Source organism: Trichomycterus rosablanca, chromosome 1 (genome assembly GCF_030014385.1).
Source record: "Trichomycterus rosablanca isolate fTriRos1 chromosome 1, fTriRos1.hap1, whole genome shotgun sequence".
NCBI lineage: Eukaryota > Metazoa > Chordata > Actinopteri > Siluriformes > Trichomycteridae > Trichomycterus > Trichomycterus rosablanca.
The window spans coordinates 61523240-61547298 of record NC_085988.1 but is presented as its reverse complement, the minus strand read 5'-3'; the positions used below and the strand labels follow the sequence as shown (position 1 = coordinate 61547298).

The 24059-nt window shown below is 39.5% G+C and overlaps 1 protein-coding gene across 7 annotated transcripts in view; it reads right to left on the bottom strand.

Moving 5' to 3' along the window:
- Nucleotides 1-1255: 1255 nt before the first annotated feature.
- sema3aa (sema domain, immunoglobulin domain (Ig), short basic domain, secreted, (semaphorin) 3Aa) overlaps nt 1256-24059 on the bottom strand; it is a 67706-nt gene continuing 44902 nt past the window's right edge. The window contains exons 4-17 of one of the 7 annotated variants that reach the window (XM_063005099.1): nt 22190-22283; nt 21987-22106; nt 20421-20563; nt 19057-19171; nt 18894-18963; nt 15773-15917; nt 14457-14676; nt 11815-11906; nt 11679-11720; nt 11426-11583; nt 7384-7483; nt 7172-7288; nt 1691-2025; nt 1256-1438 (exon numbers count right to left, since the gene is read on the bottom strand). In XM_063005099.1, coding sequence (XP_062861169.1) covers nt 1336-1438; nt 1691-2025; nt 7172-7288; nt 7384-7483; nt 11426-11583; nt 11679-11720; nt 11815-11906; nt 14457-14676; nt 15773-15917; nt 18894-18963; nt 19057-19171; nt 20421-20563; nt 21987-22106; nt 22190-22283 — 1854 coding nt within the window. In that variant the 3' untranslated portion in view covers nt 1256-1335. Of the gene's footprint in view, nt 2026-7171; nt 7318-7383; nt 7484-11425; nt 11584-11678; nt 11721-11814; nt 11907-14456; nt 14677-15772; nt 15918-18893; nt 18964-19056; nt 19172-20420; nt 20564-21986; nt 22107-22189; nt 22284-24059 lie in introns of all 7 variants that reach the window. The other 6 variants (XM_063005077.1, XM_063005085.1, XM_063005092.1 and 3 more) reach the window with 6 other exon arrangements.

The following is a 24059-nucleotide window of genomic DNA, read 5'->3' as shown; positions in this document are numbered from 1 at the left end:
TGTAATGGCATTAACCTAACATATATAGCACCTTTTGAAAGATGCAATGGTTGGCACGAGACAATTTATAAAACAAAACAAAAATGTATCTTATTGAATCTGCAGGATGTAACTTTTCTGTTCAAAATAAGTAGCTACAATTTTAGTCAATGGAGGAAAAATTTATTCATAACGTTTTACTAAATGCTTCATCCTGATCAGGTCATTGTGGATCCAGCACCTCCCGTACACACTGGGTCCAAAGCACAAACACCAGTCCACCTAATTTTTGACATCCAGGGGCAATATAAATCAGCCAATCCTTCATCTACAGGAGTTGGGAGAGAACCACAATGCCTACCAGTAAAGTAATAAACACTCAAAACATATTATTGTTTATTCCAATGCTGCTGCATATTGCCCAGAAAGGATAAAATATTCAGTCTGAATTCTTGGGTTGGATTAAACTGCCAGTGTGGGGTGAGGTACAGTAACATCTTCCTACTCAAGAAGGCTCCAAATTCCTAAATCCCAAAAAGTTATATACTAAAACTTGTCCACTGGATCATCATGCAGAACATATCTGAGGTGATGATGATTACACAACTTCAAGGTCATTGTATATTAAAATATACAACCAGTTATGTTAACAAATTCAGAGGGTTATAAGGATCAGTAATCATACGACTATTAGAAACACATGCCTCAGTTTAGCTAACCATGTCTTGTATGCATGGCTACTCTTTTATTTTCTATACAATGTCCATCGTAGGTCCTACAACACAGTCCTCATAAATTAGAGTGACCAGACACCCAAAATGTACAAAAAAGTAATCCATCCTTTGGGCTGTTTCTAAAACATTCCATTATAAAGTATGCTGTTAAATCCAGAAGTATAATATTATTCAATAGTTCAAGAATGAATATAATGGAACGGTTCTTGTTTATTTCAAAAAAGAATTTTTGTTTTACACAGGAGTTTCTCCTCTGTACAGGGGTTTTGGCAGTCTTGGAAATGACAATTCCTCTTTCCCAACAGGTCTGAAGTAACGGGGGCACCACACACTCATGTCCTTTAGCATAAGATCATTATTCACAGAAAGGTGTATCAGGTAAGTATACACATTACTGTTATTGATGATTTTATGTCTCTGCAATTGTGCTTCCTTAGTTAAAGTGAAGATATCAAATTCTGTTCCTTTTCATACCATAACTATGTTGTGCTTTTAGTTTTACAAAGTACACATGTACGATGACAGCAAAGAGATGTCTGCATGTTCCAAAGTGCAAATGGATAGGTCAAATGATGTTTGTATGTTTATTTGTGTTTGTATACATGTGTCAAAAATTCTGACATCACACGCTACGAGGCGGTCTCTGTTGTTCATGGGTGCGGCGGTTGCGCCCCCTCTTGTTCTCCTGGAGGTGTTTCCACTTGGCTGTGCTGGCTGGTGTTCTCCTGGTTGCTGGACTGCCTCTCTTGCCCTGACTCTGAGATTCCTGAGATCTCAATGGTGTTGAGGTGCTTGGATTTGGCCTGGAGTTCTGGTTCTCTGTGGTAGTTGTACTCTGTAAGCCTTGGCGTCTTTGTGTCCCAGGTGACTTTGGTTGATTAGGATTAGAGTTATTTGTAGCTTTTGGGCTGTCATTATAATTCTGCAGGTTTACGCTGGCAGACTGGGCGCCCCTCTGAGCCTGGGCAAGCCCAAGCCCAGCTTTGGGAGGTTTCTTGCCACGCTGCTTGCGCTCCTTCTTCCAGACATGCTCGCAAAACTCATCCACGCTGTTGAGGTCCGGGTGCTCTAGGATGCTCAAGAAGTCTTGATACCAGAGCTTTTGTTTGGCTGAGTTGCGATCTGCAGCACCTGTACGCAGCAGCAGTTCCCCCACACGTTGAGATGGGATGACCTGCAGAGTGAGGCGAAGCAAAGGCTGGATGAAGCCGTGCTCCACAGCATGGCAGAGATACACTCCTGTGTCGGCTTGGGTCAGACTGCGAATCAGTAAGCCACGATCAGTGTGACTTACCCTCTCATCCACCTTAATCTGAGACAGGGAAAGAAACAGAATGGTGTTGCAGTTCAATAAACAATGGTTCACAGCAGGGGTGATCATTCTTATCTACAAAGAACTACTATTACAGAAGGTTTCCATTTTAGCCTTGCAGGAGCTACACCTTCTCAGTAGATTTTTAAATCACCTTGGCACTGTGTGGTTTACAGATTCTACCTCTGCTGCTTTTAAATTCTTTATTATTAGTGAGAAATGTACAACCCCAAATTTGAAGAAAAAAAAAATCTAGGCATTTACTTTGACTTTTAATTCATTGGAGACAGTATGAACCCAATATATTTCATATTTTGTCGAATCAACCTAATTTCATTTGTTACTAGACATCCATTCCTGCATTTCAGGCATGTAACACATTCCAAGAAAGACTTAGGTGAACCTTTGTCAAGCACTACAATATGTTATATTCACAAATGGCGCTTTAAACGTTACTGTGCCAAAAAGAGCCCTTATGTTTGACTATGTTCAGAAGTGGCATCGATTTCTCTGGGCTTGGAGGCATCTGGGATGGACCATCACAAGGTGGACATGTGTATTGTGGTCATAAGAATCAGTATTTCAGATCTTCAAGACAACAAGGACCATGCAGACTGTTATAAACAGTAAGTCCATAAGCCAGGGTCTGTCGTGGTATGGAGTTGTGTCAGTGCCCTTGGCAAAGATAAGACAATGCAAAACCACAATCTGCACACATTACAAAGGCATGGCTATGGGTATGGGTTCTGTACTAGCCTGCCTGCAGTCCTGACCTGTCACCAGTAGAAAATGTGAAATGTTTGAGGATGGCGACAACTGCATACTGTTACACACCGTAAGACACCTTAAGAAGTAAAAGCTGAAACACTTCATCAATTGGTATTGTCAGTGCCAAAACATCTTTTAAGTCTTATGAGAAAGAATTAGCAACAATACTAAGTGGTAAATGCTTTACCAACTTTTTTTTTAATGTGTTGCAGGCTGAAATGCAGGAATGAATGTACAGTGTATCACAAAAGTGAGTACACTCCTCACATTTCTGCAGATATTTAAGTATATCTTTTCATGGGACAACACTGACAAAATGACACTTTGACACAATGAAAAGTAGTCTGTGTGCAGCTTATATAACAGTGTAAATTTATTCTTCCCTCAAAATAACTCAATATACAGCCATTAATGTCTAAACCACCGGCAACAGAAGTGAGTACACCCCTTAGTGAAAGTTCCTGAAGTGTCAATATTTTGTGTGGCCACCATTATTTCCCAGAACTGCCTTAACTCTCCTGGGCATGGAGTTTACCAGAGCTTCACAGGTTGCCACTGGAATGCTTTTCCACTCCTCCATGACGACATCACGGAGCTGGCGGATATTCGAGACTTTGCGCTCCTCCACCTTCCGCTTGAGGATGCCCCAAAGATGTTCTATTGGGTTTAGGTCTGGAGACATGCTTGGCCAGTCCATCACCTTTACCCTCAGCCTCTTCAATAAAGCAGTGGTCGTCTTAGAGGTGTGTTTGGGGTCATTATCATGCTGGAACACTGCCCTGCGACCCAGTTTCCGGAGGGAGGGGATCATGCTCTGCTTCAGTATTTCACAGTACATATTGGAGTTCATGTGTCCCTCAATGAAATGTAACTCCCCAACACCTGCTGCACTCATGCAGCCCCAGACCATGGCATTCCCACCACCATGCTTGACTGTAGGCATGACACACTTATCTTTGTACTCCTCACCTGATTGCCGCCACACATGCTTGAGACCATCTGAACCAAACAAATTAATCTTGTTTTCATCAGACCATAGGACATGGTTCCAGTAATCCATGTCCTTTGTTGACATGTCTTCAGCAAACTGTTTGCGGGCTTTCTTGTGTAGAGACTTCAGAAGAGGCTTCCTTCTGGGGTGACAGCCATGCAGACCAATTTGATGTAGTGTGCGGCGTATGGTCTGAGCACTGACAGGCTGACCCCTTACCTTTTCAATCTCTGCAGCAATGCTGACAGCACTCCTGCGCCTATCTTTCAAAGACAGCAGTTGGATGTGACGCTGAGCACATGCACTCAGCTTCTTTGGACGACCAACGCGAGGTCTGTTCTGAGTGGACCCTGCTCTTTTAAAACGCTGGATGATCTTGGCCACTGTGCTGCAGCACAGTTTCAGGGTGTTGGCAATCTTCTTGTAGCCTTGGCCATCTTCATGTAGCGCAACAATTCGTCTTTTAAGATCCTCAGAGAGTTCTTTGCCATGTGGTGCCATGTTGGAACTTTCAGTGACCAGTATGAGAGAGTGTGAGAGCTGTACTACTAAATTGAACACACCTGCTCCCTATGCACACCTGAGACCTAGTAACACTAACAAATCACATGACATTTTAGAGGGAAAATGACAAGCAGTGCTCAATTTGGACATTTAGGGGTGTAGTCTCTTAGGGGTGTACTCACTTTTGTTGCCGGTGGTTTAGACATTAATGGCTGTATATTGAGTTATTTTGAGGGAAGAATAAATTTACACTGTTATATAAGCTGCACACAGACTACTTTTCATTGTGTCAAAGTGTCATTTTTTCAGTGTTGTCCCATGAAAAGATATACTTAAATATCTGCAGAAATGTGAGGGGTGTACTCACTTTTGTGATACACTGTATATCAAAAAATAAATGAAAAAAATAGCTTGTGTTCTTACTCTTGTTTACAATAATAAAAGGCAAAGTAAACGTAAGGACACCGTGATTTTTATTTGCATTTTCCATACTGTCCCAACTTTTAAAAATTTCTTCTGGGTTGAGAAGAATGGGATCATCAACAGGATAAAAGCAGCATTTAAAAGTTCAGTGAGTATGCGTTTCTACAGATGGAAGGCTGTAACCTGAGAGCGATTTGATTATTATCATTGCTATTGCAGGTTAAAGGGTTACCCAACACTGTCTATCTTAGATTACTATCTGTAAGAGCAACACAGCTGTGTGTGACTAAATGTCTGTGTCTGTCTGGACATCCTCATAATAGCAGTCCCATTGGAATCATCAATACAACCTTGGGTTGGTTTTTGTCTGTTAGGAGTCTGTGAAGACTCCAGTTTCTACCAGCCTCATAGAATCAAGCAGAAGGTGGACTGGCTGCTTTGAATTACCTCTATGTGTGAGTGAGCGAAGCTCTGTGATCAACACTGGTGCCACTAACCTATTACAGTTATGGTAGACTACACAAATGGAATGAATTACAAAGTGCTATTGGAGAAGAAATGAACTGACCAAAGGAAGAAAAATAAAGAGTCACAATAACCCCAAACATTATGCCAAAAATAACTCAAAACTGAAATGTAAATAAAGAAAAATTTGCATTGACTTGCCAATTTCCTATAATCTATCAATAGAAATAGGAGGGCAGTTGTAGCCTAGCGGTAAAGGGACTGGACTAGTAATCAAAAAGTTGTTGGGTCAAGCCCCACCACTGCCAGGTTGCCACTGTTGGGCCCTTAAGCAAGGCCCTTAACCCTTACTTGCTTAATACACTGTCACAGTACTGTAAGTCGCTTTGGATAAAAGTGTCTACTAAATGCCGTAAATGTAATCTTATCATTACAAGTCAACCAGAGGGACTCTCCGAACCTTGGGAAAATAAAGACAATAGAAATAGGACAAGACTAAACCACAATGCTGTAAAAAGCTCTTTATTACTACTTACTGCATATGTCTACTTTGCAAAAAGGTACTTTTGTTATTGAATTGTATTGTCTGAATGCTTTACACTAGTGCAGGGGTGCACAAACTTTACTTGCTGGGGGCCTGATGGAGTAAAAAATATGCAAAAACAGACCTTTTGTAATAAAACAAATAAAAATATAACAGACCTACCTACTTGCTAAAAATGACTTTTTTCTTTTTGAGTGACTGACTAATTATCTATCTTTGACAGTGTTGTGTAAACTAAGATTTTGCCGATTTCAATCACACTTTTATAATTGTTTGTTTTATTAGGATTTTACATCATGTTTTACACTTTGGTTACATTCATGACAGGAACAGTAGTTACTCATTACACAAGATTCATCAGTTCACAAGGTTATATCAAACACAGTCGTGGACAATTTAGTGTCTCTAATTCACCTCACTTGCATGTCTTTGGACTGTGGGAAGAAACCGGAGCACCTGGAGGAAACCCACACGGACACGGGAAGAACATGCAAACTCCACACAGAAAGTACCCGGCGGCCCCACCTGGGGATCGAACCCAGGACCTTCTTGCTGTGCTACCCACTTAGCCACTGTGCCACCCCCCACTTTTATAATCCTAATAGGAAGATTGCTATACTTTTTTAATTAAACGTACACACTTCCCTCAGAACCCAGTAAAAAAACAATATTCATTTTTTCCAGCGCGCCTGTATCTTCTACATTTGCTTTTTGGGTTTTTTGAGCCGCCATGTTTATTAAAAAAACTCGGTAATGTTAATGTTTCGAGTCAGGGGAAACAATACAAGCAGCGTTTTAGATGTGTTTGTTTTGTGCGATAGCGACACCCAGAGTTCAAACAGTTCAAGTAGTTTTTTAAAGCTGCTTAATAGCAGACCAACTTTAATTTTATTTCTAAAATACCTCACTAGCCGTTTCAAAAATGGTAACGGGCCTTAGTTTGGACACCCCTGAACTAATGTATGTTTTGCTTAAAAATACAGTCACCAGTACATCACAGGAAAATCACACACTTACCCATCCACACATAAATATGAGTACCATTGTTAGAGTTGTAAACACACCAGTGCAGTGTTTTTGCTAGGGCATGGTATGTGAGACTGTATCACCAAAAAAAACCAAAAAAACATTGAACACATATACAGTGGTATCTTGAAACTCTACGTCAAATTACGAAAATCCAGATAAACACAGATACATATAAAGTTTTCAGTTATTCCACACAAATGCAGATTCGTCTCATATTCGCACTTTGATGACGTTTTACCGCACAGCTCAAGCCAAGTGCTGAGCAAAGCGGCAGTCGCACACAAGTTGAGTTTAAGTGAAACGTTGAGTTTAAGGGTACAAAATTCTTGATGAAGGGCATTGAATTTTAAAGATTTTGAGTTTAGGGGACATAGAGTTACAAGGTACCACTGTATGTAAATGATTGTGTGTGCATGTTTTACCTCAAGTTTTACTTCATCATTGGGTCGCTGAAATTGCCAGTAGATGACAGCACGCTGAGATTTAGAGCTGCACTCCAGGAACATACTGCTGTTCTCCACTCCATACACACTCCTTTCCTCTACACTGCTGTAGCCCTCAAGATCGTCTAGTGCAAGAACACACAACATACATATTCAAACACTTGTAGAACTTTATAGGTTTGTGTGTGGACATATGGCATTCTGTTTGTGTGTCCATCATTACCACTGTGTTGCAGATCAGAGCACTGGGAGAGAGGATCTCCATTTCTGATATCTTGACGTCTTGTTCTCCTGAAGAATGACAATACTTCATGTTATTCGAAACATTTGAAATGTTAACATTCTCCAATTACATTAAATCTTTATTTGCATATTTATATTTAGACTCTTATACTTACAAATCTTATACTATTTTTACTCTATGGCCTGTGATTGCTAACCTGCAACTAAGTGTGCTTACCTGTGTGAAATAAAACAAATAAATGTAAAAAAAACCCCAAAAAACAGAGTAATCCATTTATTTTTACTTGAGGGGTTGCCTGGTGGCACAACTGGTTGTAGGACCTACAGTATGTTTAATCATCTCCAGGAACTGAGGAGTTTCACAAGTTCTCCCTGTGTCCCTATGGGTTTTCTCTAGATTCTCAGATTTCCTCCCACCTTCCATAAGCAGGATGTGTCTAGTTGTGAGTGATTAAATGTGTACGTGTGAGATAGTGCTTTGTCCTGGGTGTATTCCTGTTTTGTGCCTAGTGATTTAGGACGGCACTGGACTCACCATGAACATAAAAACTTAGTAAAAATGGATGAATAAATAAATCACTGAATGGTTTTACATGCTCATTAAGTTACCTGCAAAACACAGACTTTTCGTGAACCAGTTTTACATTGTCTTAAATTCTAGTTTCTGGTAGCAACGTGGTAAAGAGGTGTGATTCATCTGTATAATATGGATTTCTTATACCTCCTAAAAACAAAAAAATAAAAAGTGTATGTGTGTGTGTGTGTGTGTGTGTGTGTGCTGCCCTGAAATGAAACTCTGTCTTATCCAGGGTGTGTTCCTGCTTTGCATTCAGTGCTTCCCTAACCAGGATTAAGTAGTTAGTGTAACATACAACCCTAAATCAGAAGAACCCAGCCCACATTAAATCACGGTGTTCGCAGCGGCTATGCTGCCTTGCCATCTAGACAGGCAGGAAGCACTGTCCAGCTGTAAGTGAGGAGGCAGCAGTCAGAAAGACCTCAACTGCCTTAAGGATTGGCAGGCTGGGGTGGACAAAACAGCTTAACGTGCCATGTCAGCCTGACGGCACAGCAGTAGAAGCTTTGATGAACACAGGCTCCACTATAAGTCTGTGTGGCTTATAAAAACTACTGGGGTGGTAGGGAAGCAACAATCAAACAAATTAAAACTGTAACATGTCAAGTGGTGCAGGTCCAGGGAAAATAATTGCTAAAACCTGCACCACAATAATAGCATACTGGGGTTCGACGTCCGGGCCACCATGAACACCACCGTCGAGTTTGCCTTACCAGGGCTAGAATTGAATGGCATATTTAATAATACTTATCCACATACTGATACATAAATATAATCCTATCAAGATTATATTGCTTTTCTCTCATGTCAGTTCAAGTGCATTTAGGACAGGTTTTGTCATGCCATACCACTAGAGTGCACTGTTGCACCAGTCAAACAATAGTATTTCACTACAGCACATAATTTGACAACCTTGGCTTTTAGAAAACGTGAAAAAAAAAATGTTGGCATGTACACCAAATTCTGGGAGGCCAGTTGGTGAATAGCAAAGTGAGTCATGGCTGGGAGCCCTTCCATAAATGCATTATGGGCCTCCACACTGCAATTGCTCCTGAAGTCCAGTTAGAACAGGGGTGGCATGGTTTGTAGACCTGGATGCCTTTTTTTTAAGTCTGTCTGTGGGCTAGACTGGACCATTTTCCAAGCCGTGTGCTATGTTTGTGCTACACGTCTACCTTTCTATTACCACCATATGCTAGAGACAGAGGCCTGCCTAAGCCTCATATCCTTTCATATTTTTCAAATACAGAAAACTTCCTGCACTGAATTAGAAACTATGCAAAATCTTTACTGGTTATTAGAACCAGGCCTGTTTTGTTGTAACAGATAATAAAGAACAGATGCTAATCGTTATTGCAGTCAAAGAGGAGTTTGGGGGGAAAATCCAGAGATCAGGCTATAGATCAGACCGACCCAGCAGGGGAGAACTGATATAAGCAAGAGCTTTAAACACCTTCACTTTGTGTCACAGCACCTCTCAATTCTTATCTCTCACCATCCCCAGGTCTTAAAATATCCCTCTATAAATCTTCAACTCTCTTTTTTGTATTTTCTCTAGCACTCCATTTGACTGTCTGGATGGGGTCACACCCTGTAATTCCATCCACTCACACATCCACCAACACAGAGACCTTGTCTAAGCCAATCAGGACGTGTGTGTATGAGGTGTGGTATGTCACTTGCTTCACTGGCTTCTCATTCATTTGCTGCTGATAGTCATGTTTTGTTAGGTGTGTTTAGATGTGTTTAGATTATGGTGATTTTTTTCATTAAGCCTAGCAAGTAGCAGTGTATGATTTAAAAAAAAAAACATACAAACAAAAACAATGAGATGTAATACTACAAAAACTATTAAAATGGTAATACCAAAATGCAACAATATAAATTGCTGGTAATTTAATTATTAAATAATGAATTTAATTAGTAGTTGAATGTGTTTTTGTCAACCTGTGATAAATATACACCCTGTTAACCATACACACCTGTTTGCCTTACACTCAATGTTTCCCATTAGTTATATTTCAGGATGAAGCTGTAAGTAAAATGAATAAATTAATGGATCAGCCTTCCCAGGTTTTTCTTAAGAGGTGTGGAATGCATGCAGGTCGTTTCATAAAATCAGAATGGTCTGTTCAGGAGATGGGCTTAAGTGTTTCTGTATCGCAGGTGTAGATCTGGAAACGACTTCTCTGTCATATATTTAAAACATAGACTTGTAATACAAAAGGCACTGACACAGCCCCATACCATGACAGACACTGGCTTTTGGACTTGTTGCTGATAACAGTCTGGATGGTCATTTTCGTCTTTGGTCCGGAGCACACATCGTCCATTTTTTCCCAAAAAAGACCTGGAATGCTCATTCATCTGACCACAATGCACGTTTCCACTGTGCGATGGTCCATCCTAGATGCCTCAGAGCCCAGAGAAGTCGACGCCGCTTCTGGACATGGTTAACATAAGGCTTCTTTTTTCACAGTTAAGTTTTAAGTGGCATTTGTGCATGTAACTCTGTATTGTAGTGCTTGACAAAGGTTTGCTAAAGTAATCTCTCGCCCATGTGGTTATATCAGCTATTGTTGAGTGGCGGTTCTTGATGCAGTAACGTCTGAGGGATAGAAACATCAATAATTTTCTCATGTATTTGTTGACAAACTGGAGATCCTCTGATCATCTTTGCTCATCAAAGACTCAGCCTTTCCTGGATGCTGCTTTTGTACCAAACCATGATTACAATCACCTGTTGACTTCTCCTCTTTGGAATCACATCATTATTTAGTTTTTTCACCTCATTACTAGACCTAAATTGCCCCTGTCCCAACTTTTTTTAGAATGTGTTGCAGACATGAAATGCAGGAATGGAGGTATATTAATAAATGAAATGAAGTTGAGCAGATAAAACATGAAATATCTTGGGTTCAAACTGTCTGCAATCAAATAAAAGTCAAAGTAAATGTAAGGAACACTGCATTTTTATTTTATTAGCATTTTCCATACTGTCCCAACTTTTTCTGATTTGGGGTTGTATTATCTTAGTTGAAACTGGAAAAAACTGGGATGATTGAGACTATAGGTTGTTGGAGTATACTAAATATGTTAATTAGATTTTTGAACATTTACATACTTTTTAAGAACAGTTGTTTTTCAAAAGCCAAATGGTTATAAGAACTGGTTGTCACATAAATTGACCAATGCTTTTGCGTACTTAAAACCAGGTGTCTAAAGCAGGCAACATGGAGCGGTGTATACAAATCATCCATCATGGACACAAATGCAGTACACAAAACAATGATAAATTCTTAATATGCCAGAAATCGAACAGATTTGTTGGCAATCACAAGTAAACACAAATGGAAGTGTTTATGGCTGAGAGTAACTGCTCAGGATAATAAATACGATTGATTGTGTCTGACCTCTTAGCAGTGGGAAAGTATCTGGAGCACTCTGTGCCGTCCCAGGCGCAGTACGGATCTCTGGCCAAACAGCATTCAGCACATGCTTTTCCATACACCTCACAGCGATGCAGTGGCATTTGCGATATTCCCATATCTGAACCCAGGTATAGCTGTTGCTGTTGATGCAGAGCAACACAAAGCATTGTGGTCAAACTAACATCAAATTTTGTTATGCTAAATGCTGTCAGCCAACATCCATGAGCAGACAAACCTGTTTAGTAGACAGTTCCATAGCAGTGATTGCGGTTGGCATCTATGTGGGGAAAATAAATTTAGATTTATTTATTTTGCTCACTTGCTGTAGTAAAAAGTTACTTTTTAATAATTATTTTTCATTAGGAGCCTACACTGAAGACGGTCATCTCCTCAAGCACCACCTCCTCCAGATCATGCCAACTTTCCCTGGGGATGGTCACCACCTTTAGAACTGTGCCCATATCTGTCGGCAAAACAGCAACAATACGGTTAACCAACCAACAGCTGATGTTTGTGATCAACTCTGTATGTTAAAGCGCATCTACATGAGTTGGTTATTGCATATACTGGATACTAACAGAACCTAAGAGAGGGATTTTGGCTTAACGTTGGGTGTGAGTGAAGTCTCAATGGGGCATGATCCAACGTGTGAATGTGTGAATGTGAAATGTGAATTTTAGGACTCTAAAGACAGAGCTCACAGTAACAGCCATTCTTTGAGTATGCTGTTTTCCAAACCCCACCCTACCATATTAAATAATATGTCTAATTAGTAGACTACATATGGTTGGTATATACTATATAGCGCATTTAATTCACTTTGGACTACAGCCAATGAATCATGTGCATATGCTGTGTCATCAATTTTTTACATTTATTACTGAGACAATGCAGAGTAAATGCAGAGTAAACGGCAAGCCGGAGCTTAACTAGTGGTTAAGGTACTGAACTAGTAACCAGAAAGTCGCTGGTTCAAGCCCCACCACTGCCAGGTTGCTGCTCTTGGGCCCTTGAGCAAGGCCCTTAACCCTCAATTGCTCAGACTGTATCCTGTAACTGTAATGTAAGTCGCTTTGGATAAAGGCATCTGCTAAATGCTCAAAATGTAAATACTTGCTTAATAAATAGGCATGACAATATATGCAACACAAGTGCAAACAATATAATATACTGTACATACGAGGGATCAAAAAGTTTCCACACTTTTATATTTTGGTTGGAAACGGTGAGGGTGGGAGGAGAAGTAATCGGTCGTGTCTGAGAGACTGAGAGAGCTTATAGTCCGGATTTAGTGCCAACTAATTTCCACCTTTTTGGACCATTCAAAAAAGCTTTAAGGGGAAGAAGATTTTCAAGTGATGATGATGTGAAAGCAGTGGTGCATCAGTGGCTACACGTTCAACCAATAACATTAACAACCAATAACACAGAATGCATGGGCGAGAAGAGGACGGCTGTGCACGTGTCGAATGAGTACAGTGACGTGCTCTCCTCGGATGCAATCTGGCATCTATCAGCAGCGGAAGACAAAAATTGAGTGCGCTAAATGGGGAAAATGGGGAGAAAATGCATAAAAAAAAAAAAAAAAAAAAAAAATATATATATATATATATAAAGTAAGTAAAAATTTTTTGCTTATTGTAATCAGATCTGTAGTGGAGCTGTGTGTCACCAAAACTACCTGCTGCCTTAGTGCCACCTAATTTTAGATTACTTAAAATACAGTGCTATAAAAAAGTATTTAATCTTTTCTAATTTCTCAAAATAATTGCCCCTTAGTTACTTACTCAACCAATTAACTAAATACAGTGGTACTTAACTCAACATCCCCTAAACTCAAAATCTTTGAATCTTTGAAATCTTCATCGAGAAATTTGTACCCTTAAACTTAACGTTTCCCTTAAACTAGATGTGTGTGCGACTGCTGCTTTGCTCAGTGCTCGGCTTGAGCGGTGCAGTAAACCGTCATGCTAACATGAGATGAATCTGCATTTGTGTGGAATAAACGTCAATAAACGTTACTCTGAAAGCTCCACGTGTCTGTGTTCAGCTGGATTTTCCTCCTGTTTTACTTTTAAACTTGTGTTACAGTCAGGCTTCTGAGAAATTGTAAGAATCAGAATCAGCTTTTCCGAGAAAGTCTAAAACACTTATCATAAAAAAAATAATGTAACTTTGTAATGAAATGTATTAAAACAGAACGACACAAACACTAAACCTCTCTTAATTATTACCGCTTATTTGTTCTTTCCACCAATTACCAAGCATAAGAAAATAAAAAAGAAGTAAAGGCAAAGTGCCGGTTTTGTTGCAATATATTTATTTTTAACTGTTTTTAATTGTATTTCAGTGTTTTTTATATTATATAAATTTATTTATATAATTATATATATATATATATATATATATATATATATAGTTATTTTCAGTGTTTAAGTGTCGAAAACAACCCCATTGTTTTACATTAGCCTAAAATATATGCAGTTCCACAGGGCCATGGAACACATTAACAGGTTTCACATAATCCTTATGGAAAAAAAATACCTTAAAACTCAACGCCGTTTAAACTCAATGCCACTCAAAGCTTTTAACAATTAGAAAAGAAAATTCAGTCAAATATGGTGCTACTAGTGTAATAAGGAGGAAATGCTTTGCTACTTCAAGGCCTGGGTAACATGTTGTAATTGATTGAATCATGAATTCTGCTTTCTACCAAAAACTAATATGCTGTAGCAGGATCTCTAAAAGCATTATATGTATGAATTCCCTCCAGTGTATCTGAATTAAAACCTTAAAATGTTCCACAACAATGTAAAAGACTATGCAGTTAAATTGAATTTATAGTAAAGACTATGGTGAAGGATGGCTATTGTATTGGTACAGCTTATACTCTCCTGATAATAATGCTTTACTGTTGCACCACCTGGATGTCTGGGCTTAGGTTTAATTAAGCTAAACACACAACCTACGCTGATGTACATGAAATGTGATGGTTTGATGAGAGTTTACTAGCCTGTTCCGATAAACATGACATCATACTGTCCATCCTCAGCCTCCACACGGTCCACCACCAGCTGAGTAAACTGGTACTCAGCATCTGTGCGCACCACAATAGGCCGACCACCTATAGGCTGCACTGGGTTATACATGGCAGGATGCAGACGAGCAAACATGATTACATCATCTGGAAGATCTTTGGTGGAGTCAAAGCCACCAAAGGTTTTACTGGGGCACTGGAACAGAAGGTGTTAAAGAGAGGAGTTAATACCTTAACATGAATATAATCCAGTAACTAATTTATAATTAACCTAAATGTTGGCATTCTGGATGATTCTTTAAATGCATTTTTCCCCCATTTTCCTCCCGATTTAGAGCACTCAATTTGTCTTCCCCTGCTGAGGGATACCCGATTGCATCCGAGGAGAGCACAGCAGCCCTCCTCTTCTCGCCCCTGCACTCTGCACAGTCGTCTCTTCTGCCAATCAGGGTCCTTACACAGCGTATGAAGACCCACCCACCCACCCACCCACCCACCCATAGTCTGGTCCCCACCCTGCAGATACGGTGGCCAATTAGTATCTGCTGCAGACATTGCCAATTATGCCCGCCAGATGGCGCCCAGCCGACCGGTGGCAACACCGAGGAGTTCAGAATCTCGGCACTGGTGTGCTAGCGGAATTTTTTTTTTTTTTTTTAATTTAGCACGTCCAATTTCGTCCCATCAGAGATCAGACATCTCATTAGTGCGGATTCCTGCTCCTGATTGGGGCTGACGAGGCCGTTCCACGCCTCCTCCGAAACGTGCACAGCCAATCGACCGTCTTATCACCCACACTTGACGAGTGTAGCGTGGCAGAGTACTGTGCACGGAGGATCACACACTCCGCCACACCCCCTCCCGTCTGCATACAGGCGCCACCAACCAGCCAGCAGAGGGCGCAACCGCCCCGTTCCTGAGAGAGCATCCCCTACGGTCTTATGTCCCGCCCCCCACCCGGACAACCGGCCAATCGTTGTCCATAGCCACCCAGCCTCGACCGTGAAGGCAGAGCTGGATTCGAAACGACGCTCCTTCGAAATCCAGCTCTGGTTGCAGCGCGTGTCTTTTACCGCTGCGCCACCTGAGCGGCTGAGCTGCATCTTAACAGTTGCATTCACTAATAGGTCTAAATGCCAGACCTCCATGTGTTGTTAGTATTTGACAGGTTGAGAAATTATGTATCCCTTTAAGCAAAAGTAGCACGGTGCTATGCTGTCCAGTGGCTTGCTAAATTAACAAGAGAAATATTTTACTACTGTAGTAGCTACAAATAAATAAATAAAACTCACTGTGCCTGGGCGGGGATAGGGCACTCTGCTTTGGAAGGGCACCCACTGGTAGTTTGGCCCATCTCTGTGGGCATAGGGGCCCAGAAACACCCGCCTGATGTCAGCCATGCTGTACATGCAGATAGCTGATCCTTGAAAGATGTTACTGTGAAGTATAAAAAGAAAACGTTTTGCTTCTAATCAGATCTGCAGTGAAGCTGTGCATCACCAAATCTACTCACTTCACCACAGTGCCACAAAATTTTAGATTACTTAGAATACAGTGCTGTAATAAGTACTTGCAATTGCATTTATTTGCATAAACATAATTGCCTTTATAGTTACTTGTACTTTTTTATACTTTTATAGTTAACGTATACCTTCAGCCAGATATGGTGCTACTAGTGTCATAAACTGAAAATGCTTTGCTGCTTCATGGCCTGTGTAACTTGTTATAATTGGTGGGATCATAAATTCTGCTCTCTACCAAAACAACTGAGATGCTGTGGCAGGAGCTCTAAGAGGCATTTTACAGTATGTATAAATTCCCTTCAGTGTATCTGAATTAAAACAATTCCACAAAGCTAAGTTAGCCAGGATTCTCCACAACAATGTTACCGCAGTTACTGAAAGCATTTGGTTGCAATATTGCTGTTAAATATTGCTGTTAATTTTTCATGTGTCTAGATTATGTTGCGGAACCTTTTTGTCCAATCAGTGAAATAGCCATTTAATATCTTAAACCAGGGGTGCCCACACTTTCGTGGCTTCAGATCTGCTATTTCAGTCGACAGGTCATCGCGATCTACTTTTTAAAAAGGTTGGCCTCATCATTTTTTAAAAAAGCTTTAAAGCTTTTTTAAAATCTGCTTCAGTTCCTATATTGATATTCAGCATTACAGGGCAAGCGACTGAAAAATCACAGGAACCTTATTTTGATGATTTGCACTGAATGGTGTCAGCCAGGTTTATGTAGTAAAAACAATAGCACTAGCTGCTGATGCCAATTCTCAAGCAGTCTTCCAAGTGTTCATCAGTAAGAGTGAACCGATACTTAGACTTAATTATTTTTATGTGGGAAAAGGCTGATTCACACAAGTAGTGTGATCCAAAAAATGCTGTCAAATATGCGGCACATTTGTCTTATGTTCGGATATTTTTCCTCAGCCAGCAAGTTCCAAAATTGTCCAGCAGAGGCCCTTGACTTCATATGTCAGATTGTAGGGTTAAACTTTCTTCGTCAGCTTCGTCCACATATGAATGAAATAGCTGTCTTTGCAGTGGTCTTGCCCGAATTGAATTGTTTTTGGGTCCTTTGTGATTGGTTGCGCACTCATCTTCACAAACGGTGTAGGTTACAAAAGGAAAAATGGAAATATGGCGCAAACTGGCTACTGATGAATGAAGACTTACAAGATTAGCAGTGGTGTCCAAACTTTTTTCTAGGAGGGCCAGATTTGATAATGTGAAAGTGCCCGAGAGCCAACAGTCCCTGATGACATTATTTTAAACAATAAAATATGCATATAAATACACTGTTATTTAATAATTTTATTTTCATACAGCGAACAAATGAACAATTTAGAACATACAGAACAAGCTATTTGAATTTCAAACTGAACTTTAAAACTTTCAGAAACTCTGTAAAATAAAAGACTTTGCGCACTAAAAGAACGACACAGGAACTCTGAGTTTCTCTAAATTATTACTGGGCATAAGTTCTCTCCACCACTCAAATTCTTGGGTAGTTGTTTTACAATACCTCACGTTAAATTTTGTCCACGTTAATTGCTGTTCGTACAGCCTGTGTCGCTTTTATCATGTCATATCAATGAGTACGTCTCATTCACGGTTTTGCCGTTTCTCATGTGAATGCGTACTTACACCGTGTTGGTGCCACCATCTGGTAGAAAGGGGAATTGCATCTTGAATTAGTATAATTTATTTTGTTTCTGTTTTGGTTGGCCACAAGTAATGCAGTTTAAGACAAAAGACACGGGCCATATTAAATCCGACCTTGGGCCGTGATTGGCCCGTGGGCCGGACTTTGAACATGCCTGCTTTAGGCAGACTGAGGCATAGCTATGGTAACAAACCGCAAATTAAAGAAACAGTGGCCACATTTCATGTTAATCACGTTGACCTGTTTGAATGAAGCCTGCACAGTGCGATCAATTTGTAGATCGCGATCGACTGGTAGATCACGATCGACGTATTGGGCACCCCTGTCTTAAACCGTGTGATGTGACAAACACAAAAATAAGGAAAATCTGGTGAGGGAAACTATATTTTCATGGTGCTGTACAAAAGTGTGTGTGATTGACTATGTGCATGTGTTTTAGTGGGTGAAAGAGTAATTATGTATGTAAAACAAATGGAAAAGCATTTGTAAATTTTTAATTAGCACAAAGTGAACACTAATTCTGTTCCACTCAGTCAGAAACACACACACACACACACACACACACACACACACACACACACAGCAGAGGTTTTACACATACACATACAGTTATTATGCTCACCCACACTTGAATAAAACATTGATTCAGTGCTAAAGCCTTCGAGCCTCATTAAGTGGTAATATTAAATGCTGGTCCCAGAATGCACTTCAATTTATCTTCACAAGCACTTAGAAAGCCAATTAAATCGAACTAATTCCTCCAAGCTGGTAATTGAATTTTGAGGGTCAATTTCTTTCTCTTTTTTGCATATAAGATGCAACCAGGCAGGAATACTGCACTGGGTCTGTCTGAAACACTGGCTGCTCTGCTTTTGTTAATATGACAGTGATTAATCGTGATGTCCTTGTTCTTTTCCTAATCTCTTACGTACATACACACACAAGCAATATGTGTGAATACAATGCATGCCCATTTATCATCTTTAGAGACTTCCTCTATCATGTAAATAGTTTTTCTGCTTTTGATTCACCCACCTTCCTATCATAATCACATTTCCTCCAGACTTGGCTAAGAAGCTGCTGATCAGGCAGCAGGTATAAATGGAGGCTAAATATGAAATGGAAGGGTCTTTCTTTTACAAACAAAGCAAAATAAGATAAAAACAGATCAGATGCATCCTGGTCATTAAATTAAATACATGTTCTGCCATAAAAAGAGTGTTTGGTGTTTAGTATTACCTGGAGGTAGTGAAGACAGCATAAATTACAGGGTTCTTTGGGTCTTTGGCACTCATTAAAAATACATCCTCTGAAAGGACAGAAAATTGCAAAATATTTTTCTTAGACAGGTTTTATGGCTGTTTTGTGTTTAAAAAAAAGAAATAAAAAAATGCCTACTTACGTAGTTCATCAAAGTGTGTGTCTATTCCATTGAGCCCTGGAACTGAACAGGTGAGTTTAGCTTTTAGAAATGTAGTCCATTTGTTCACTAGACTTCTATGTCCTCCCTCGTCATTCTGTGGAAATATCACACAAATGCATTCATTATATAAAAACTGCTTTTAGTATAATCATTTTAAATTCATTATATAGCACAAAAAGTGGACATTCTATTAAGAATAGACATCAGTATAGCTAGAACAGCCTTCATGCTTCTGGAATCTGGAGTGTGTCTGTGGTAGTTGCAAATTCAGTTCAAAGAGAATTGTTCTTTTCAGGGAAACCCACTCCTGTGGAAAATAGTTTTTTTGTTTTCTCTATATTTCTGTGACTTAAGTTTAAAGAACAAATTTTAGTTTTGTGTGGAAAAGTTGTAAAATACACTAAAAAACAAGAATTGGTGACTCAAAATTGATTCTCTAGTACGAAAAATCCAATGTTTTTATTGACCAACTTAACAGTATTTTGTCGATATAAAAATAGAATTTAATGCCTGCAACACACTCAAAAGTTGGAACATAGATCTGTCATTTTTTAATAATTTGTGAGAATATTAATTGTTGTCGATTGTTGCTTGATACAACACTTCAGCTGCTAAACAGTCCTGAAGTGCGGTTGTCTGATTTGCCTCTTACAATTCGCACCATACATTTTAAAGTGTTTTGAATTGATTGACAATTCTCTTATGAAGTTTGGCACAACGTTGTTAGCTAGGTCCCATCTTTATAAATCTTTATGAATCTTTATGGTTCCTCCTTCTATAGCAAATCATTATACCCTCACTTGTTATGAATTCCTCTGCGTTTTCCTATTATGTTTCCCATATATAACTTCTATATAAATTCTATAAACGTTTTACTCTTCTTTTGCCCATGTACCAGCTTATTCAAGCAGATATCATATTCAAAAGTTGTTTATATTTACAAAATACAATCAATTTGATCAATGAAAGCATTAAGTCATTACCTTCTCCTTTTGTTAGTAATATAAAAGTTCAACAAAATCAACAAATGGCCGATTCTTTTTTTTGTTTATTACTCCGTACTAACATCCCTGCTCAAACCTCTGATCATTGTAGCTTTATGATACACATGCTTTATTAAACTTAGTGTGAGAGTTTGTGTGTTCAGGCTTGTAAATTTTTTGTTATTACATTAAAAACATTATCATTGTATTAATACATATTACTTGTAGTTTTGTGATCAGATTGTATTTCATAAGTATTTAAATATAAAAACCTTGCTAATGCCGCACAATTCATGTTTTCACTGCAACTGTAGATGTGTTTATGCATGGCTAAAACTGTAAAAGTATGCATATTGTTACCTTACACAGTTGTGCAATTCTTGAAATGGTAGCTTTCCCTGTATGTTCTCCATCCATGGCATTTTCTTTGAAGAACAGGAAGATTTTGTCATCCTCTGGGTTATCACTTTCAGGAATGAGATGAATGCCAACAAACTTGGGATCTTGCAAAAAAGACACATCGGGAACTTGTCAGCAGTAATCCCAATAAATTACAGTGTTGACAGGATGCAAAAGCTCTATGCCTTGCAAACCTGTGACTAAGCTATTAAGAAATTGAAAGCATATGGGAGTGATATAACACATCACTGACTGGATCTTACGTTAGACTAAATACTCCAAAAATACAAATAGCACTCACACACACAAACACATTCTTTTTAAAACATACTGTAAGTTACAATCATCACAGTTGTGGTCCAGGCACATCAACATATGCTGCGTTTTATTACACCACACTGGTTCTTAAGGGATATAGGGCTTAAGAGTGGAATGAAAAGCTCATGCTCGCATTTACCACTGGATTACTCTGTGTGTGTTTCTTTATGTTCATGTCCATAAATGTGTTAAGCAGTATAAAGCGCAGTATATAGCCCACCACAGCTGGGATCCGTGTTCGAATCTCAGCCATGCTATCGACTGGCCACGATTTGCTGTGTCTGTTGTGGCCTCTGCTGTCTAGTTGAGCAGATGGATGAATAATTTGTGTAGCAGCACTTTCTGTGACTCCATTGTGGGCAAAGAAAAGATTTGGTCAGAGACTACACCTCAGTCTCAGCCCTACTTGGCCAGCACGGGTGGCAGTGGTGTATATCAGAATCAACTATTTAAGAAGAAGTTAATCAATGCTTAAATAAAAACACATTATGAGTACTTAAGTATTTCACAAGACCAATTTAGGCATGGCGGGGGGTGGGTGGTGAGGGGCATAATTTGTAACTTTACTCCAGCAGACTTCCCATGTATTAAAATACTATTGAAATGGGAGACTAATGCATGCTTCAGACTTCAAGCTTTTTTAATCCAAATGGAACAAGTGTCACATAATAGCTTCCGAATGCAGTGTGTTAGGTTTGTGAGGAGACTGTGTCTATTGATAAGGGCTTGATAGAATAGCCGTCCAACTAATCCTGCAAACGACATTGGCTCTTTTGTGAAGAGGAGACAGAATTCAGAATGGCACAAAAAGTGAGATCTGATGTATCCCTGGCAACAGATGACGGGGATTAAGGTGTGAAAAAAACCTTCACATAAGCATCTTTTTTCATGACTTTAAGCCAGTATTTATGGCAGTGATGCGGACCCGGCGTTTGGGTATTTGATGGATGAAATAAGAAACGATCGCAGGACCAGATGAAGGGGATTAGCATCCTGGGAAAATTTGAGCCAGTTCTTATGAATGAAGTTGACCTTTTGTGTTTTGTAAGTCTCCGCTAATTCAGAGAATCTGTCAGAGGAAACATTCAGCAACCCAGCCCAGTTAATCTCCACTACAGACAAAGGCACATACACACTTACATATACTAACAGCTACAGCTTAGCTTGTTCCAAACAGCAATTCACTTTTAAATGCACGGTCTGTCTTACCATTCAACCATCTGGAATCATGTTGCTCAGTCCGAATCGGGTGCTGATCTCCGAGGGTCCTGAAAATAGCAAAATCTCGACCCATGAAGTCTGCTGACGTTCCAGAGTATAGCTCCCCATCTAAAAACATTAAAAAAGGTTAAGATTCAGATATCCTGAACTATTTTCCAGTGTATAAATCAAAAGTTGTTGCACTGACGTACCAAGCAGCAGGGAGGTTGACAACATCTTTGGATCATAGGGGCTTTTTCCACGTCCATTCTCAAAGTGGGACATGTCTAGCCTGTAAATGTTGTCCTGAAGAAGAGAGAAGAAATATTTAACCAAATATTATCAAAATTAAATAATCATGGGCGCAACACAGACATAAATCCTGAAAACACTGAATAATCATTACCAATTTATACAAATTTTTCACTCCCACCTTCCATAATTTTTGGGGGTGTATTACAAATTTGGTGGTGTAGAAAATTGAAAAAACTTTGTGTAAAGTTAGAACATAGGCAAAATGAGAGTGAAAAGTTGATAAAATATGCAGAATACAGTGTTTTTGAAATATCCCATAATGAACAGATGAATTGGTAATAGGTGAAGAAATCACGATTAGGCATAAAAGAAGGATCCACCAAAGATGGGTCATGGTCAGTGATGGGTCATGGCTCATGAGTTTGTGCCAAACAAACATTTGTGTGAAGGTACCATTGACATAGAAGTGTGTATTGGTATATTAAAGAGACACATGCTGCCATCAAGGTGACATGTCTTCCAATGGTAATTTCAGAAAAAAACAATGCCAGGTCTCATTCTGCATGCACTCCAACATGGTAGCTTCATAGGCACAGTGTGCATGTGCTTGACTAGCCTGTCTGCAGTCCAGATCTGTCTCCTATTGAAAATACATTATGCACTATGAAGAACAGAATCAGACAGCAGCAACCACTGACTGCTGAGCAGCTAAAGTCCTGTTTTAAACAAGAATAGAAAAAAAATCCACTTGCAAAATTGCAGCAGTTAGTGTCCTCAGCAGTGGCGTAACTAGGAACTCATGGGCCCCAGTGCAAAAAAAAAATGTGGGCCCCCTTAACAAATTTATATATATATATATATATATATATATATATATATATATATATATATATATATATATATATATATACAGTGGGGGAAATAAGTATTTGATCCCCTGCTGATTTTGTAAGTTTACCCCCTTACAAAGACTTGAACAGTCTATAATTTTTATGGAAGGTTTATTTTAACAGAGAGAGACAGAATATCAACAAAAAATCCAGAAAAAAACATTAAATAAAAGTTATAAATTAATTTGTATTTCATTAAGGGAAATAAGTATTTGATCCCCTACCAACCAGCAAGAATTCTGACCCCCACAGACCGGTTATGTGCCCATGAGGCACACAAATTAGTCCTGTCCCTGTATAAAAGACTCCTGTCACAGAATCAGTTTCTTCTGTTCAAATCTCTCGACCACCATGGGCAAGACCAAAGAGCTATCAAAGGACGTCAGGGACAAGATTGTAGACCTGCACAAGGCTGGAATGGGCTACAAGACCATCAGCAAGAAGCTTGGTGAGAAAGAGACCACTGTTGGTGCGATAATTCGAAAATGGAAGAAATACAAGATCACAGTCAAGAGAAAGGTGAGGTCAGTCCAGAATTACACGGGAGGAGCTTGTCAATGATCTCAAGGGAGCTGGGAGCACAGTCACCAAGAAAACCATTAGTAACACACTTCGCCGTAATGGATTGAGATCCTGCAGTGCCCGCAAAGTCCCTTTGCTCAAGAAGGCTCATGTACAGGCCCATCTGAAGTTTGCCAATAAACACCTGAATGATTCAGAGAAAGCATGGGAGAATGTGATATGGTCAGATGAGACCAAAATTGAGCTCTTTGGCATCAACTCCACTCGCCGTGTTTGGAGGCAAAGAAATGCCCGGTGGGGATAGTGTTCTTGGGGTCATATCCAGCATTTCTCTGCTCCCAGCTCCCTTGAGATCATTGACAAGCTCCTCCCGTGTAATTCTGGACTGACCTCACCTTTCTCAGAATCATTCTTA